This window comes from Phascolarctos cinereus, unplaced genomic scaffold (genome assembly GCF_003287225.1).
Source record: "Phascolarctos cinereus isolate Bilbo 61053 unplaced genomic scaffold, phaCin_HiC Scaffold_5;HRSCAF=322, whole genome shotgun sequence".
NCBI classification, from domain to species: domain Eukaryota; kingdom Metazoa; phylum Chordata; class Mammalia; order Diprotodontia; family Phascolarctidae; genus Phascolarctos; species Phascolarctos cinereus.
Window position 1 is genome coordinate 324,579,581 of NW_027555958.1, and position 16,563 is coordinate 324,596,143.

The 16,563-nt window shown below is 41.7% G+C and overlaps 1 protein-coding gene across 2 annotated transcripts in view; it reads left to right on the forward strand.

Annotated features, from left to right (window-relative positions):
* The window catches only part of RHBG (Rh family B glycoprotein), a 55,523-nt gene that overhangs the window by 24,560 nt on the left and 14,400 nt on the right, over positions 1 to 16,563 (forward strand). The window contains exons 1-2 of one of the 2 annotated variants that reach the window (XM_020991522.2): positions 12,988 to 13,122; positions 13,393 to 13,618. In XM_020991522.2, coding sequence (XP_020847181.1) covers positions 13,432 to 13,618 — 187 coding nt within the window. In that variant the 5' untranslated portion in view covers positions 12,988 to 13,122; positions 13,393 to 13,431. Of the gene's footprint in view, positions 1 to 12,987; positions 13,123 to 13,392; positions 13,619 to 16,563 lie in introns of those variants that run through there. The other variant, XM_078156177.1, reaches the window with a different exon arrangement.

Genomic DNA, 16,563 nt, shown 5'->3' on the forward strand with positions numbered 1-16,563 from the left:
AGTAAGTGTCAAGTGTCTGAGGCCAGATTTGAACTCAGGTCCTCCTGACTCCAAGGTTGCAGCTCTATCCACTGTGCCACCTAGCTGCCCCTATTGTAATAATAATTGATCTCTCCAATTGTAGACTCTCTATGTTCTACCCAGCCTTCACATCTTGAGGCCCAAGTAATTAATTAGCCTAATGTCACTTACCTACTTAAAAAACTTCATTGCTCCTCATTGCTTAGAGAATAAAGTACAAACTCCTTAGTCTGTCATTTTAAGGCCCCCTACAGTTGGACTCCAATGTGACTTTCCAACTTCGTTTCACACTACTTCACACACTTTACATTTCAGCTAAACTGGACTACTTACCTACTGTACCCCATTTTAGTCCTGCCCTCTCCCAATGCCTTTGCTCACACCATCCACCTGGCCTGGAAAGAAATGGCATCTCCCTCTCCTCCCTCCTCCCTCCCATTCACCACCACAAATCTCTGCCAGATGACATCCTTTCCCCCCCTTTCAAGGCCCAACTTGGATCTTGCCTCCTCCATGAAGCTTCTTAATATGTCCATCTAGAGGGCAACTAGGTGGCAGCTAAGTGGCATAGTGGATAGAGCACCAGCCCAGGAGTCAGGAGGACCTGAGTTCAAATCTGGCCTTAGACACTTGACAATTACTAGCTGTGTGACCCTGGGCAAGTCACTTAACCCCATTGCCTAGTGCCCCTCCCCCCCAAAAAAGTCCATCTAGAAGTGTTTTTTCCCTCTCTCAGATTTCTTATAGTACTTTACTATGCATTAAAATGATTTGAATTTTTGTTTTTACTCCCCTACTCCTTGAAAGTTGGGTCTGGTTTCATCTTTGTTTCTCCAGCACCTAGGATGGCATTTTGCTTATAAAGCAATTAATAAATATTTGCTGAATGATGTATGAATATTTGGAGATGGCTGAAGAACAGAATTGTTGTAGAAGAAGAAGAATCCCTTGGGAGAACAGTTTATAGGGTAAAGTTATATAGAATCAGTTAATTTATCTAACTAGTCAAAAGAAGAGTTCAGCTTTGGTCCATTTAATAGCTATATAGGACATAATTGCCCAGAATTATTCAGGCAAAAATAGAGCCCCAAAGTCACAGGAGACATTCAGTTGAATCTTTCAGATTGCCTCTTTTTTTTTTTTTGAGGCAATTGGGGTTAAGTGACTTACTTGCCCAGGGCCGCACAGCTAGTGAATAATCATGTGTCTGAGGCCTGATTTGAATTCAGGTCCTCCTGAATCCAGGGCCAGTGCTCTATCCACTGTGCCACCTAGCTGTCCCATGATCACCTCATTTTTAAATGTCAACAATAATAACATGGATAGAGCATCAGTCCTGGACTCGGGAGGACCTGAGTTCAAATGTGGCCTCAGACATTTACTAGCTGTGTGACCCTGGGCGAGTCATTTAATCCCAGTTGCCTTAAAAAAAAAGGCAACTCCCCTCCCCCAATAATTAAAAATGATTATCATAATAATAGCTTGTGTGTATATTGAGTGCTTAGGTAAATCTGTGCTTTATGACCTCACCTGTTTTCTTTGGCTCTCTTTCTCTAAGAGAATCACTGAAAAGGTGATCTGTGTTTATTGGCAAATCTCAATAGAAACACAGCCCTGCTGATACTGCCTTAGCTTCAGGTTAGGAATGTTATATAGCAAATGTTAATTTTTTCAAGGAGCCTTCTAAGTAGACTCTTTTCTCTGGATTACATTCATGGTATGCTGCTTCCTTATAATCCACAATGAAGGTAGTGTCTCCAGTTTTCTGTCCTAATCCCTTCCAGTCTAAATCTGACTTAAGTTATGGTCTCTTAGTAGTTGTTCAAAGAGAGACACTAATTGGTGGTGTAGAAGAGATTTATTCATTAGAAGAGTTCAGATTTCTCATCATTACTAGATCATAGCATAGCAACCCCTCTGAGCCGCTTCCTTCAGGGAGTGCTGATTACTATTCTTACAATTCTAGGGGTAACCCTGAGGGGCTGTATTTCTAGAATTTTGCTCAGGAGTCCCCACAAATGTACTTTCCATTAACAACATGCCAGCCTTATTTAGCTTTTTAGCAAAGGACATGTGCTAAGGTGGTATAGCAAGAAAACAAGTTATAAAACATTCCCCCCCAAACCTTCTTCTTTCTTCTGAATCAGTCAATGAACATTTATTAAGCACGTATTTTGTGCTAACCACTGTGCAAAGTGATGAACATAAAGTCCCTGAGAAGAGTGGTCTCACACTTAAAATATAACAATAGCAAGGTATTGGTCTTGAGAACACACGTGGCCAAAGGGTGAAATCACAGCTCCTGGTTACTGGAAGCCCATTCTTGAGTTTGTAGAAGTCTTTCCTTGAAGTTGCTTCCTCCCTCATGTGGCTGTCTTTCTGTATCTGTCTGTGTCTGTCTCTGATACAGTGTGTCCCTGATGTCTTAAGTGTCTTACAAGGGAGATGGGGAGTGTAACATTTCTCTCTGAGCTTCCATCCCCATCCTGCCTAGCCCCCAACTTTTTTTCTATCGGGTACAAGCACCCCAAGGTACTCTCAAGCTGAGTCCTCTACTGCTCTTCATTGTACGAAATTCATTGCTGAAATTCCTCCCTGTTTAAATCTTTCAGCATTATAGTTAGTTTGTTTGGTTACCCAATCATGCTGTTCCTTTCTTGACTCAGTTAAAGAGAAATTCATACTCCAAAGGCATCACAGGACAGAAACCATTTTTCCCCCCATTTAAAACTTCATCATTGTAACCACCTCTTTCCACTTAACATTTTGTAATTATATTATTTGAGATGGATGGTGGCCCCCCACCTATATAATAATTTGAAGCTGAAAGTAACTCTAAAGGCTTTCAAATCCAATCCTGTCATTTTACAAACAAGAAAACTGAGGTTTACAGAGATTAAATAACTTAACCAGAGTCATAGTAAGTATCAGAATTAAGTCATTAAGTATCTGAAGCAGGATTTGGACCCCAAGTATTCCTGACTTCAAATCTATTGCCCTGTCTACTAGGCCATACTGCCTTCAAGATTCTTTCCAATTTAAGTTTACTCAAATGGACTTGTGATCTCATCAGTGTGGAAGTTCCCTTCAGTGATGCAGATTTCACTGTCCCAGCGCCTGCCTGTTCTGTGTGACTCTTGTCCATATCCTTCTGTAAAGTTGCTATAGGCAGTCCCCCTAAGTATGCCAGGGTCTTCTTCACTTTCTCCTGACGTTTCAAGGATACTGATGGAGCACATGAGCTGTGCTACAGTTCCCTGTTATCCTTGGGCTTGATCAGTCTATCTTTTTCAGTCACATCTTTTATTCCATAGTTCTTTATTATGTGGGGAGATCTAATCAAAGTTGAAGAAAAATTCTGTATGGCTAGTACCTTACTATATCTCCATAGTTCTTTCTCTGGATGTGGACAGCATTTTCCAGCATAAGACTTTTGGAGATGTCTTAGATCCTTGCATTACTGAGAAGAGCTGAGTCTATCAAAGTTAGTCGTTGCACAACATGGCTGTTATTGTGTATAACATTCTCCTGATTCTGCTCACTTCACTCAGCATCAGTCCATACAAGTCTTTCCAGGTTTTTCTGAATTCCACCTGCTCATCATTTTTTATAGCACAATAATATTCCATTATATTCATATACTACAACTTGTTCAGCCATTCCCCAATTGATGGAATCCCCTCAATTTCCAATTCTTTGCCACCACAAAAAGAGCTGCTATAAATATTTTTGTACATATGGGTCCTTTTCCCATTTTTATGATCTCTTTGGGATGCAGCCCTAGAAGTGGTATTGCTGGGTCAAAGGGTATGCACATTTTTATAGCCCTTTGGGCATAGTTCCAAACTGCTCTCCAGAATGGTTGGACCATTTCACAACTCCACCAGCAATGCATTAGTGTTCTAATTTTCCCACATCTTCTCCAACATTTATCATTTTCCTGTTTTGTCATGTCAGCCAGTCTGATAAGTATGATGTGGTACCTCAGATTTGTTTTGATTTGCGTTTTTCTAATCAATAACGATTTAGAGCATTTTTTCATATGACTATAGATAGGTTAAATTTCTTCATCTGAAAACTGCCTATTCATATCCTTAGACCATTTATCAATTGGGGAATAACTTGTATTCTTATAATTTTAACTTAGTTCTCTATATATTTTAGAAATGAGGCCCTTATCAGAGGTAAAAATTCTATCCCAGTTTTCTGTTAATCTTGGTTGCATTGGCTTTGTGCAAAAACTTTTCAATTTAATGTAATCAAAATTATCCATTTTACATTTCATAATGTTCTCTATCTCTTGTTTGGTCACAGAAGGTGGGATTTTAGCTAGGACTTCTGGGAAGCCAGGAGGTAGAGATGAGGAGGGAGAACATTCTAGGCATGGAGCACAGCCAGAGAAAGTGCCCTGAGTCAGGAGAGGGGAGTCTTGGGAGAGGAAAAGCAATGAGACCATTGTCATTGGATTGTAGAGAATTTCTTATGGAGTGGCAGGAGGTAGAAAAACACTGAGAAGGTGTGGGGAGTGTCAGGTTAGGAGGAACTTTGAATGTCATTCAGAGGATTTTATATTTGATTCTGGAGGTAATAGGGAGCCACTGGAGTTTGTTGAGTTGAGGGGAGATATGACATGGTTATTGTTCAGTTTTTCAGTTGTGTCTAACTTTTCATGACCTCATTTGTAGTTTTCCTGGCAGAGATACTGGAGTGGTTTGCCATTTCCTTCTCCAGCTCATTTTATAGATGAGGCAACTGAGGCAAACAGGGTTAAGTGACTTGTCCAGGGTCACACAGCTAGTAAGTGTCTGAGACCAGATTTGAACTCAGGAAGATAAGTCTTCCTGATTCTAGGCCTGGCTCTCTATCCACTGAATGGAGGGTGGATTGGGGTTGGGAGAGACTTGTGGCAGGTTGACCATGCAGATAAGCTATTGCACAACAGTCCAAGTGTGAGGTGATGAAGAACTTCACCAGAGTGATAGCAGTGTCAGCGGAAAGAAGGTATGGTAGTCCAAAGGTATGAATGTAATGACAGTAATAGAAAATAAGAAAGAGAAACAAACCAGGCCTTTCTCTTTAAATTTTTGGCATTCAGAACCTGCCACAGTTCTACTTGGTTCCTCATGTCATTTAAGCACTTTCCTTACCCCCATTTCCATCTTACCTTGGTACCTAATGGAAAATGAAGTAAGGAAACATGAGGCACTTACTGCTTGGGAAGGACTGTTTGCTACCAGGAGTTACATTCTTAACAACCTTTTTCCCTCCCTAGTCTCTCTCTTTGCTTCTACAACCTTGAAAAAAGACTATATCATCATCGCATCAATGGAAGAAGAAGCTAGAGCAGTTTCTAGTTTCCATAGAGACTGGGCAAATAGCCTTTCTTCCACAGCTTGTCAATGACAGTCAAGGCCCATTTAATGCACTTGTATGGTCTGGGGTTTTCAAAGTTCCTGTTGTCTGTCCCAAAGTCAGGGGTATAACTAGAGAGAATTAGGATAGAATGTTGCCTGGAATATCTCCAAAGTGGAGAAGCTAAAAACTGAAGTGTGATAATGCTTCTGTTAGTATATGTTAATAGCATTTCTTTCTTGCCTACAAGCTCCTTCTGACCCTATCTGCTCATCCACCCAACCTGGATCTGATGGGAAGGGTGGATGGGAAGTAAGTGCTTGGGAAGGGAGTGTCAATGAAACCACAAGGTTCTAAATTGATTTCCCTATAACCCATAAAAAGATGTCTATTTTTTGTTGTATTTGGGTTTATTCATAATCTTTGAAAATTTTGGGGAAAAGCTTCAGGGTCCAATTTAGTTTCACGGAGTCAGCAATTTATCCTAAGGCCTGAGAAACAAGGGAAAGAGAGTGATTAAGATGGGTCTGGGGGGAGGAGTGATGAGATCATTTTTGAATTTTGAGTCAGAACAAGAAAATCGAAAAAGTGCTAAGAAAGGACTTCTTCCTCACACTGCTGAGCCATAGTATGTCCTCATCCCCTGATATTTTTGGTGCTGTGTTTTTTGGGTTTTTTAAAATTTGTTTTTAAACAGTAGGGGTGGCTCAGTGGAAACAGTAGGAGTTAAGCAACAGAATGAAGTATTTGTGCATGGGCAGGGGTATATAGGAACATAGAGGAAATGAACCCAGAAGGGAACCAGGACACAGTGCAGCCCCAAGTTATTCAATAACCTTATTAACATCCTACATCCCAATATATATCTGGATAGGACAGCCAAAGGCCTGTTCCCCTCGGCTAACTCAGAGGAGTTGGTTACTGGTTGCAGCTGGGAATCTACAAGTTGAAGGTCAAAAAAAACATCTTGATTAGATAAGAACTGGGGTGGGGAGGAGAGTGGAGGAAAGCTAAGCAAGAGGTGAATGGATGAGACCACTTCCAACCCACTCTTGCTCTATTCAAGAACCTTCTCAAGTCCCATCTCACCTAAGATGAGGGAGGTGAGAAAAAGACCCTTATCTCATAGATCTCCTGGATGCCCCATAGACTTAACAAACTTAATATGCTGGAAATATAACTCATTATTTCCACTCCTGGACATTCCCCACCCTCCACTCCTGCCTCTCTTCCACGGCCCCTTAAACATTCCTATTTCTGTTGATGGTACCACTACCCTCATGACCTTAGAATTGTTCTTGACTCTTTTGCTCATACTTCTATGTCTAATTAGTTGACAAGTCTCATCAATTCTACATCATTTCTCTCTTCCCATCTCTCCTCTCATGGAGCCACCATCTGAGTTTAGGCCCTGATAACTTCTTCCCTGGGTTACTGTAATAGCACCTTAATTTTTCCTCTTGCCTCTGGTCTTTCCGCTTTCCAATCCAGCTTCTGTGTAGCTGCCAAAATAATCTTTCTAAGGCACAGGTCTAACCATGCCCTCCAAATCTTAATTCAAATATCACCTCCCACATGAAACCTTTCCTCATCTGCCCAGCTGCTAGTGTCTCTGCCCCCCCATTTTTTTAATTAAAAAAAATTCTTTTGCTCCTATTAAGCAAATATAGTCCTGTATTAGGTTTCAAGGAAACCTAAAAAATAGGTTTCAGTTCATGTATGATCCCCACTCCCCCCCCCCCAATTTAAAAGGAAAATGCAATTACAACAGATCCACAGTTCCAACATCAACAGAAGGGAGAAGAAAAAATTAATATTAAGTCTTGTTAGCATCCCAAGATGAAAGAGTTGTGACAAGGCTAGTGAACATGAGGCTTGAAAACATCATAGACATATAATTGGAAATGACCTTAAAAGCCATCTAATCCAATACCTTCAAGCGCCTTACCCTAAGATTCCACAGATACTAAATGGAAGATCTGAGATTAGAACCCACATCCTCTCACTCCAATTCTACTTGTAATAATGTAGCCGATAGAGTCTAAGACTTGGAATCAGGAAGACACAGGTTCTAACCCTCTCTCTGACGATGGTGTGAACCTGAACTAGTCATTTAACCTCTCGGGCCACAGTTTCCTCATCTGTAAAATGAAGTGGGGCTAGAATCAATGACCTAAAGGCCAGCTTGAAATCTTTGATCCTAGGTGCAGTTACCATTTGGTCCCAATGCTCCCAAGGAGAGGGAAAAACCTGGAGACCTTGAGCTGGACTCCCCCAAACATTGGTGCAAGCACGGGCACCATGAAGCAACTTCTGCACTTAAGTTCCCAGGGAAAGTAGTCCCTTGTATTTATTTTGTACGTCCTTCTGTATGTACATATCTCTGATGATGTGGTCTAAACTTCTTGAGATCAGGGACTATTGAATTTTTTGTTTTTTTATCCCCAGGGCCTAGACCATAATAGGTGCTTAATAAATACTTATTGATCGATTATTTAATAGGCCAGAGGACAAAATACAAGCTCTTTGGCCTGCTCACAACTTGGCTCCCTCCTACCTTGCCAAGTCTTTTTACACCTTACACCATCACTCACACTCTGTGATACCTGTCTCTTTTGCTCTTGCTTGCATGAAACATTCCATCTCCATATGCCAGTCGTTTCCACTGACTGTCCTCCATGGCTGGAATGTTTTCCCTTCTGGCTTCCCTGGCTTCCTTCAAGTCCCAGCTAAAATTGCATCTTTTCTAAGAAGCCTTTTCTGATTCCCTTTAATGCTAGTTCTTTCCCTCTGAGGCTACCCCCAATTTATCTGTCTGTATCATGATTGAACATAGTTATTATCTTCCCCTCAGACTGTGAGCTCCATGAGAGCTGTTGTTCAGTCATTTCAGCCGTGTCCCCATTTGGGTTTTTTTTTTTGGCAAAGATACTGGAGTGGTTTGCCATTTCCTTCTCCAGCTCATTTTGCAGATCAAGAAACTGAGGCAAATGAGGTAAAATGACTTGCCCAGGGTCACACAGGTAGTAGGTGTCAAGTGTCTGAGACTGCATTTGAACTCAGATCTTCCTGTCTTTAGGGCCGGTGCTTAACCCACTGTGCCACCTAGCTGCCTTTTCTTGAGAGCAGGGGCTGTCTTTTGCCTTTCTTTATATCCCTGGCACTTAGCACAGTACCTGGCACTTAATAAATAAATGCTTTTTGACTGCCTGCCTGTCTTTGGATTCTTTTTTCATACTTCCCTTCACAGATATTTTAGCCATTGCCCTCAATGGCCTTTCCCTAAACTTGATACTCCATCTCTCGCCTCGATGCTCCCACTCCTTCTTATCCACCTTTTTGAGTGCTCACCTTGAAGTCCAACTCAGGTTTTGACTTCTCTCTGAAGTCTTTCCCATCCCCTTCAGTTTTTGGAGCTCTGTTCCCTCACTGTCTTAGTGTTATACTTATTTGTGTACGTATACTCCCAGTAGAGTAGAAGCTGCTTTAGGACATAAAGAAATACAAACACAATGTACTGTTTCTGACTTTGTATCTTAGTGCAGTACCTTGCACACAGATTCAATTCACTGGGTAGTCATTAAGTGACTGCTACGTCACTGTCTTTACTCGGGGAAAATGACATGTGCATATTAATATGTAATTTATAGGAGTAAGGCCTGTGCCAGTAATATCACTGATCTAGGGAACTTCCAGATGATGAAATTATTTCTACTAATGAAGGTGGGCACCTTCTCTGCAACTTACAGAGAGAGGTGTCCTCTCTGGGGCACAGATTAGTTAAGTGACTTGCCCAGGGTCACATAGCCAGGATATGGCAAAAGCAGGCCTTGAACCCAGGTCTTCCTGGCTCTTAAATCAACTCTGTATCTACTATGCCATACTGCCTCTCAGAAATACACACATGCACACACATGTACACACACATATATATACATACTTATATACGTGTATGTATGTGTATATATACATACTTATATACATGTATGTATGTGTGTGTGTGTGTATATATATATATATATATATATATATATATATATATATATATATATGTGTATATAAACTAGAGGATCAGGAAGGCCTTGAGGCATAAGGCTTAAGCAGAACCTTAAAGGGAGCTAGAAATTCTCAGAGGCAGAAGTGAAGATGGAAAACAATCCAGGCATGGGGGGCCGAGGCAGTAGGGGAGGGCCAGCCTGTGCAGAGGCATGGTGGTGGAAGATGGAATATCTAGTATGGGAAACAGGAAGTAGGCCAAGTTGGGTGGAACATGGATTACTTCATATGAGAGTAGATTCTGTGATATTAGTCTAGAATAGGAATCCTTAACTTGGGGTCTATGACCTTGACTTTTAAAATATTTTGATTGCTATATTTCATTATAATTGATTTCCTTTGCAATCCTATGTATTTCCTTTTCTTTTCTAAAAACAACATTCTGAGAAAGGGTCCATAGGCTTTGCCAGATTGCTAAAGGGGTGTATGGCACATACACAAAAACGCTCATCCTGAGTAGGTTGGAACCAGATTGTGAAAGGCCTTAAAGGCCAAACAAAGGCATTTGTATTTTATCCTAGAGGCAAGAGAACCATTCTTCTCGAATAGGGGAGTAACATGGTGAGATCTAGGATGATCAGTTTAACAGCATTATGGAGGATAGATTGGAGAGAAAAGAGGTTGGATACCAATTAGGAGGCCTTGGACGGTCCAGGTGAGAGGTGATGAGAGAAGTCTGAATGAAGGAGGTGGCCATGAATGGGGAGGAGGGGACAAATGAAAGAGGTGCCATAGTGGTAGAAATGGTAATACCTGGCAACTTGGATTTGGATAAAGGAAGGGAGAGGCAGCTAAAGATTATTCTGTGACTGGGGTAATGGTTGTGCTCTGGACAGAGATGAGGAAGTTAAGAGGATGGCGAGGGGGAGAGATCATGAGTTCTGTTGTTGACACATGGAGTTGGGGATAGCAGGTGGATATGTCCAGTAGGCAGCTAGTGATGTGGGACTGGAGCTCAGGAGAAAGAGGAAGGCTGAATATGTAGATGTGGAAGCCATCTACAGAGAGATGACAATTTAACCCATGGAAGGAAACTGAGAGACTCAGGCTAGTGACTTGCCCAGGGTCACATAGCTATTAAATATCTGATTAGGTTTTGAACCCAAGTCCAGCACTCTTAAGCTGTTAAAGGAGAGGGACTGTTAGATTAAGTAACACCACAATGAGAGTTTATTTTAGGGAGAGATTGAGAGGTTAATCAGAAAGACATTGAAAAAGTGATTTTTCTAACAATTTTCTTTGCAGAATGTCAGTAGATAAGGAGCTTTAATGAATCTTGTTTTAGTTGATACTTTTTTGTTCGTTTTTTTGGAAAATTATCTGACTTTTTTTTTGCTGAGACAGTCAGGGTTAAGTGACTTGCCCAGGGTCACACAGCTAGTAGGTGTCAAGTGTCTGAGACTGCATTTGAACTCAGGTCCTCCTGACTCCAAGGCCAGAGCTCTATCCACCACATCATCTAGCTGCCCCTAGTTTGATATCTTTTACCTTCCACTTCCCTAGGCCGACTTAGCATCTTTACCTGATAACAAACTCTAGATTATAATACTATTATTATTATTATCATATTATTAATCCTGATATTCCTAAGTAAAACTTTAAAGAAATCATTTCTTTCTCCAGCTCATTTTACAGATGAGGAAACTGAGGCAAACAGGGTTTGGTGACTTGCTCAAGGTCACACAGGTAGTATCTGAGGCTGGATTTGAACTCAGTTCTTTCTGACTCCAGGCCCAGCACTCTATCCACTGTAGCTGCCCCAACAACACCAATAAAATTATTCCTAAGCAAGACTTAAAGAAAAAGATCTGTTTCTCTAAATAAGTTTCTCTAAATCACAAGAAACTGGACTGGAAGAGATTGGGGACCAAGTGGGAGGTGGTAACCATTAGCTCACCATTAAAGAATGATTATCCAGGTGATGGTGACCTGCTCTCTGAACAGAATGAGAAGTAGTGGAGGTCAAGCTTCTTGATGACTAAGCATGATTAGGCATAAACACAGGTTACCAAATGGAGACTGTGAGGAGGGAAGATCACAGCACCCTTCCTGAAATGAGTTTTGCCTAGAGGTGAGATAGAAGGTTCTTTTCAGCAGAGGGGGATATGGACTGATTTCCTCCCCTCCCAAGTTGTAGTTAGAAAACTGTGACAGTAGAGGAAACACAGAATACAGATTTATTCCAAGAGTAGGAAGGAAAGGTGAGAAGAGGAAGAAGGAAAAGGGGAAAAGGAAGAGGAAAGAGTAAGGAAAGAAAGAAGAAAGGGAGACATGAGAAAAGGTGAAATTGTCCTAGGGTAAAACAAATTCCCTGAAATACATCAGCAAATTCCAGTTATCTGGAGCATTGATCCTGTGCATCTTCCTCTTTTTTCCACTCATGAAAAAAAAAAAGAAAGTTACACTGTAAGCCACAGAATAAATACTACACATTCTACAGGGAATCTGGTCTGCACTCAGGGGAATTTCTAGATTGGTTTGAAGACCTGAGCCTTTTTGTGAACCCCCTTAGGATTTTGCTTTTAGGACCTTATCCTGAATGCCCTTCAAGAGCAGGTATCTCTTTCCTTCCTTATTGTTCCAGCAGCAAAAGAAGGTAATGGTGCAGAAAGGTCAAGTTTACCCTGATCCCAGTAATCCTGGTGATTCAAATTTGCCTGTTGCTTTTCTTCTTTTTGAAGTACCATAAGGGTTGTGGGGGTGGTCATGGGATTATGAGTCTGAACTGTCAGAAATGAAAGATTTTTATTAATGAAAGGGGGAATAGCTCAGGTTACTGGAATCATAAAGAACCTGCCCCTTTCCTAGGCATTGGGCGCCATTCTTGCACCCTCTTTAGAATACTCAGACTGTCAGGTAGAATCTGAATTCAGTATTCTTACCATCCTTAATATGATGTCAGCTACCTCTTCTCACTCTGGAGTAAATCAGAAATTACAGGAAGAAAACCATGAATGTCCCCCTCCTCCTTTCCAGGCTTACATTGCTTCCAAGACAGCCAGTTTCTTTGTTTTGGCACCTTCCATCCTGTGCTTTTTGGGAAGATCTGTCTAAGGAACCCATCTCCCTCTCAATATAGGGGAAGTTCTTTAATTTAATTTAATTTTAAAAAGCCTTTAATTTCTTGACAGGCCAATTTGGGTCAGACCCTAACCCAGCTAGTATAGCAAAGCTTCATGACTAACTACGTGGGGGAAGTTGGAAGGTAGGAGAAAAATTGAGATAAAAGGGGAGAGGAAGGGAGCTGGGATCTAAGTGGTGTGACCAAGAATGCTGTACTGAGCCAGTTAATCATTAATGCTGGGAGATTCCCATCTGTTTATCTCTCTTCATCTCTTTATTTTTTTAAGCAATCAAAATATTGAGTAATTCCCCCAATTCCCTCTTACTTTAACCCTAGAGATGACAGTGCCATATGCCTCTGACAGGTGGCCTTTTTTTGAGGGAAATGCCTATGAGTTTGTGGGTCTCCATTGTTCTCTTTGATTAGAGCTTTGAAGATGGAGCGGGATATGGGACCTAAGCAGCTAGATTTCTCTGCTTGTCTTTTATTTAAATTTTTTTCCTAGGAGGCTGATGCAAAGAGCCAGGTTTCCCAAATGTTATCTGTCTCTTGATTAGTATCTTCTCTGTTTTGGCCATAGACACTTCTTATGACTTTGTTACAGGGACTCTAGTCTTTGTACCCATAAGGTAAGTGCCTGGACTTCTGGATTGCCCTTTTTCTTCTTCAGAAGGTTCCAGAGCCTTTGATGGATGAAGTTACTGTACATACTTCGGAGTTCCATTTCCTTTGTCTTCAAAGGGATGGGGAATCCAGTTGGGCATGTCTAGACTCTGGGAGCATGGGTGTGTTTGTGTGTGTGTATATCTTTCCTTCCAGAGTGGGAGTGGCCTCTAGCTCCCAAATGAAGCCATCCCACACTCTTGCCTCAGCTGAGTTTGTTCTGGATTGTATTTCAGTCCCAGGCTCTCTTCAAAGCCGGCAGCTCCTTCTCTCCCATGGCCAGGAACTCCAGCCACGCTACAGGCCTGAGGGTGCAGTTGCCCCTACTCTGCTTCGTCTTTCAAGCAGCCATCGTTATCCTCTTTTCATTTTTTGTCCGGTACAACCATGAGACAGACTCCTCCCTCTGGCACCAAAGCAACCACAGCGATATGGAAAATGACTTTTATTTTCGCTACCCAAGTGAGTTTGGGGATTCCCAGAGATTGAGGAAGGGAGGGGGTCTATCCTCTGGGTGAAGGGAATTTGTTGGTATCTCCCACTCCTGTGTGGGATATCTGTAGCTATTTCTTCCTAGGAATGGAAATTCATGTGCCTGGGACCTGTCACTGTATAAACACTGTATATAATTAATTACCTATACTAATGAAGGAGATGTGGTGGCATGGGCAAATCAAAGGCCACTTTTTGACTTTGGGTTGAATTCTGTAATGCTTTGGGGGAACAGATTTATCTTCCCAATTATGTTTTGTTTGGCTGATATTAAAATGAGTGTGCATTCCTGTGTATTGCCCGATGGTAGGGGCAATTGGAAAGTAGCTGGGGGAGACCAGCATGTGGTGAATGTTTGGCATAAATAATCCACAAATTGGATAGCTCATATGTAAATGATCAAGTGTTTACTGTATCGTGAGCCACATGTTGAGAATCTTGGCATCTAATGTTCTCAGACCTCCGCCTGCAAAACCTCCCCCAAAACCTTTATAATTTCAGAGTGCAATAGAAAATCATCCATAGGATTTTTTTCTCCCAACACTTAGGTCTCATCTCCTCTCAGTGCCCGCTACACTGATTCCTGTCCATTTTAAATGCCTTTCCCATGGAGAGATAAATTCAAAAAATACTTTGAGGTCCTCAGGGGTAAAAGGAAACAAAAGACTATATTCTCAATTGCCCATCCTAAGGACTAAAGCTTTAGCCTCTGGACAGAAGCTTGGCCTGGGAGTAAAGCTACTGGACTTCTGACGCTGAACTTGTTTTGTTGTTGTTGAGGTGTTTTTTTTAAGACCTGTTCTCCCTATCTCACCTAGGCTATAAATGTATTGGCCTCTCACGGGCCAATCCCACAACTCATCCACGTGGAAGCCGTGGCCTGTTCCTTTCCTGACCTAGCCTCTCCTTAGACAGCATGGTGGGCACTGTTCCCAGGAGTTCACCACATTGGTACCCAACTTAGTGCAGACACTTGATCAGCTTTAGCTTTACTGAAGCTCAGAACTCCTGAGCTCAAGCAATCCACTGGCTTTAGCCTCCTCCATAGCAGAAACTACAGGGGTGTGCCCCTACCCCTGGCCCAATCCTGTGGCCATACAATACTGCATAGGTGACTTCACCACTAGACCTTATATTTTCCCCACCTGAAAAATTAGGAAAAGCCTACCTCACTCCTTTCCTGGCCTGTGAGAATTTAAGGGGTGTGAGGATATAATGTATAACATTCTAAGGTATTATCATAATTTCTCTCACCAGAATTATCAGAACACTGATCCCCTGGGGATAAATGAAATACAAAAGGATGGGAAAGTGGAAGGAGCAAGAATTTGCCTTAGGCATGGAAGGCTAGACCCTAAGCAATGCCTGGCAAATAATGGACGTGATAGTAAAATGATAACTCCCTTTTCTATGAAAAGGTTGGTTTAAACCTCCCTTTTCTATCCCTATGTTCTATGAACATAATTTTTATATTAATATAATATAAGTTATATTACTACATCCCCTGACCTTCTGGCTTTGGAGACTCAACTCCTCTCCTATGCCAGAGTAACCCACCCCTACATTTTGGGAAATTATTATTATTATTATTTTGGCCAGGCAATGTGGTTAAGTGACTTGCCCTGGGTCACACAGCTAGTAAGTGTTAATGTGTCCCAGGCTGGATTTGAACTCAGGTCCTTCTGAATCCAGGGCCAGTGCTCTATCCACTGTGCCACCTAGCTGTCCCCATTTTGGGAAATTATTGACAAAGCCTAACGTCTATCCCTCTTATTAGACCTACATTGATAGTAGTGGGTTCTCCCTCAAACACAACATGCGTTTATGTGAATTACAATAGAAAGGATGGCAGTGAAATTCCTAAGCCACCACCACCACCACCACTACCACCCTACCCTCTTTGTCCTGGACTTTCCAACTATGTGGACTTAGGACCTTGAGGGGTGGATTTCTTTTGAGAGAAGCTGAGAGTCCAGGGCTTTGATAGTTGCCATCCTGTACCTATGCCCATGATGTGGGGATGGACAGATGTATCCTTCGGACTCTTTCATTTGGAAGATTAAAGGGAGTTACTGTGGCTGTTGACTTATCTTCAGATTGGCCAATCCCATGTCATTACATCTGACTGAAGGTCTGCCACCTTCACTTAGTCTGTGGTCTTAAAATCATAGGACGGTTATAAGGGACAGAATCCAACCCTCCCAATATACGGATGAGGAAACCAAGGCCCCAGAGAGGTTAAGTTTAATGTAATAAACACGTATTAAATGCCTAAGAATTGTGCTAGTTCTTGGGAGAGATAGCAAAGATTAAACCAACCTTTACCTTATAACTTCATAGGAAATGATCAAAAGTACTATAACTTATAACTTTAGATTACTGTAACCATAGTTATGGTAATGACTATAGTACAAATTAGGAGTGATGTGTGATAAGTACATAAGAGATTTAGTTACAAAGTATTGTTCAAATTCTAAGGAAAGAAAGATCATATCTAACCAGACAGCTAGTTAGGGGTGGAGATAAAACCTCCCTCTGGAAGACATCCTCCAGAGGCTTGGATTACAGGAAATGGTGTGGCCCTGAAATGAGAGAAATTTAGGTTAAATGTAAGAAAAACCTTGACGGTGGCAGTCCCCGGAACCTGAAATCAGTTGTGGGGGGTGGTCGGGGATGAGGAGGCTATGGAATCTTCTCTGAGTTGAGGAAAGGTCATCGATCTCACATGGCTTAAATGTAGCTCAGGAAAAAACAGAGTGAGTAAGGGGATTTTTCCAATTTTCCAAGCCCTAACCTCCTTGCCTCTTCAGGCCTCTGTTATCTCATTTCAAAGACCAGGCTATGGAGCAGAGAGGAGTGCAGCACCAGGTTGTTCAGCTGTCTCAGTCGTGTCCGACTCTTCGTGACCCCATTAG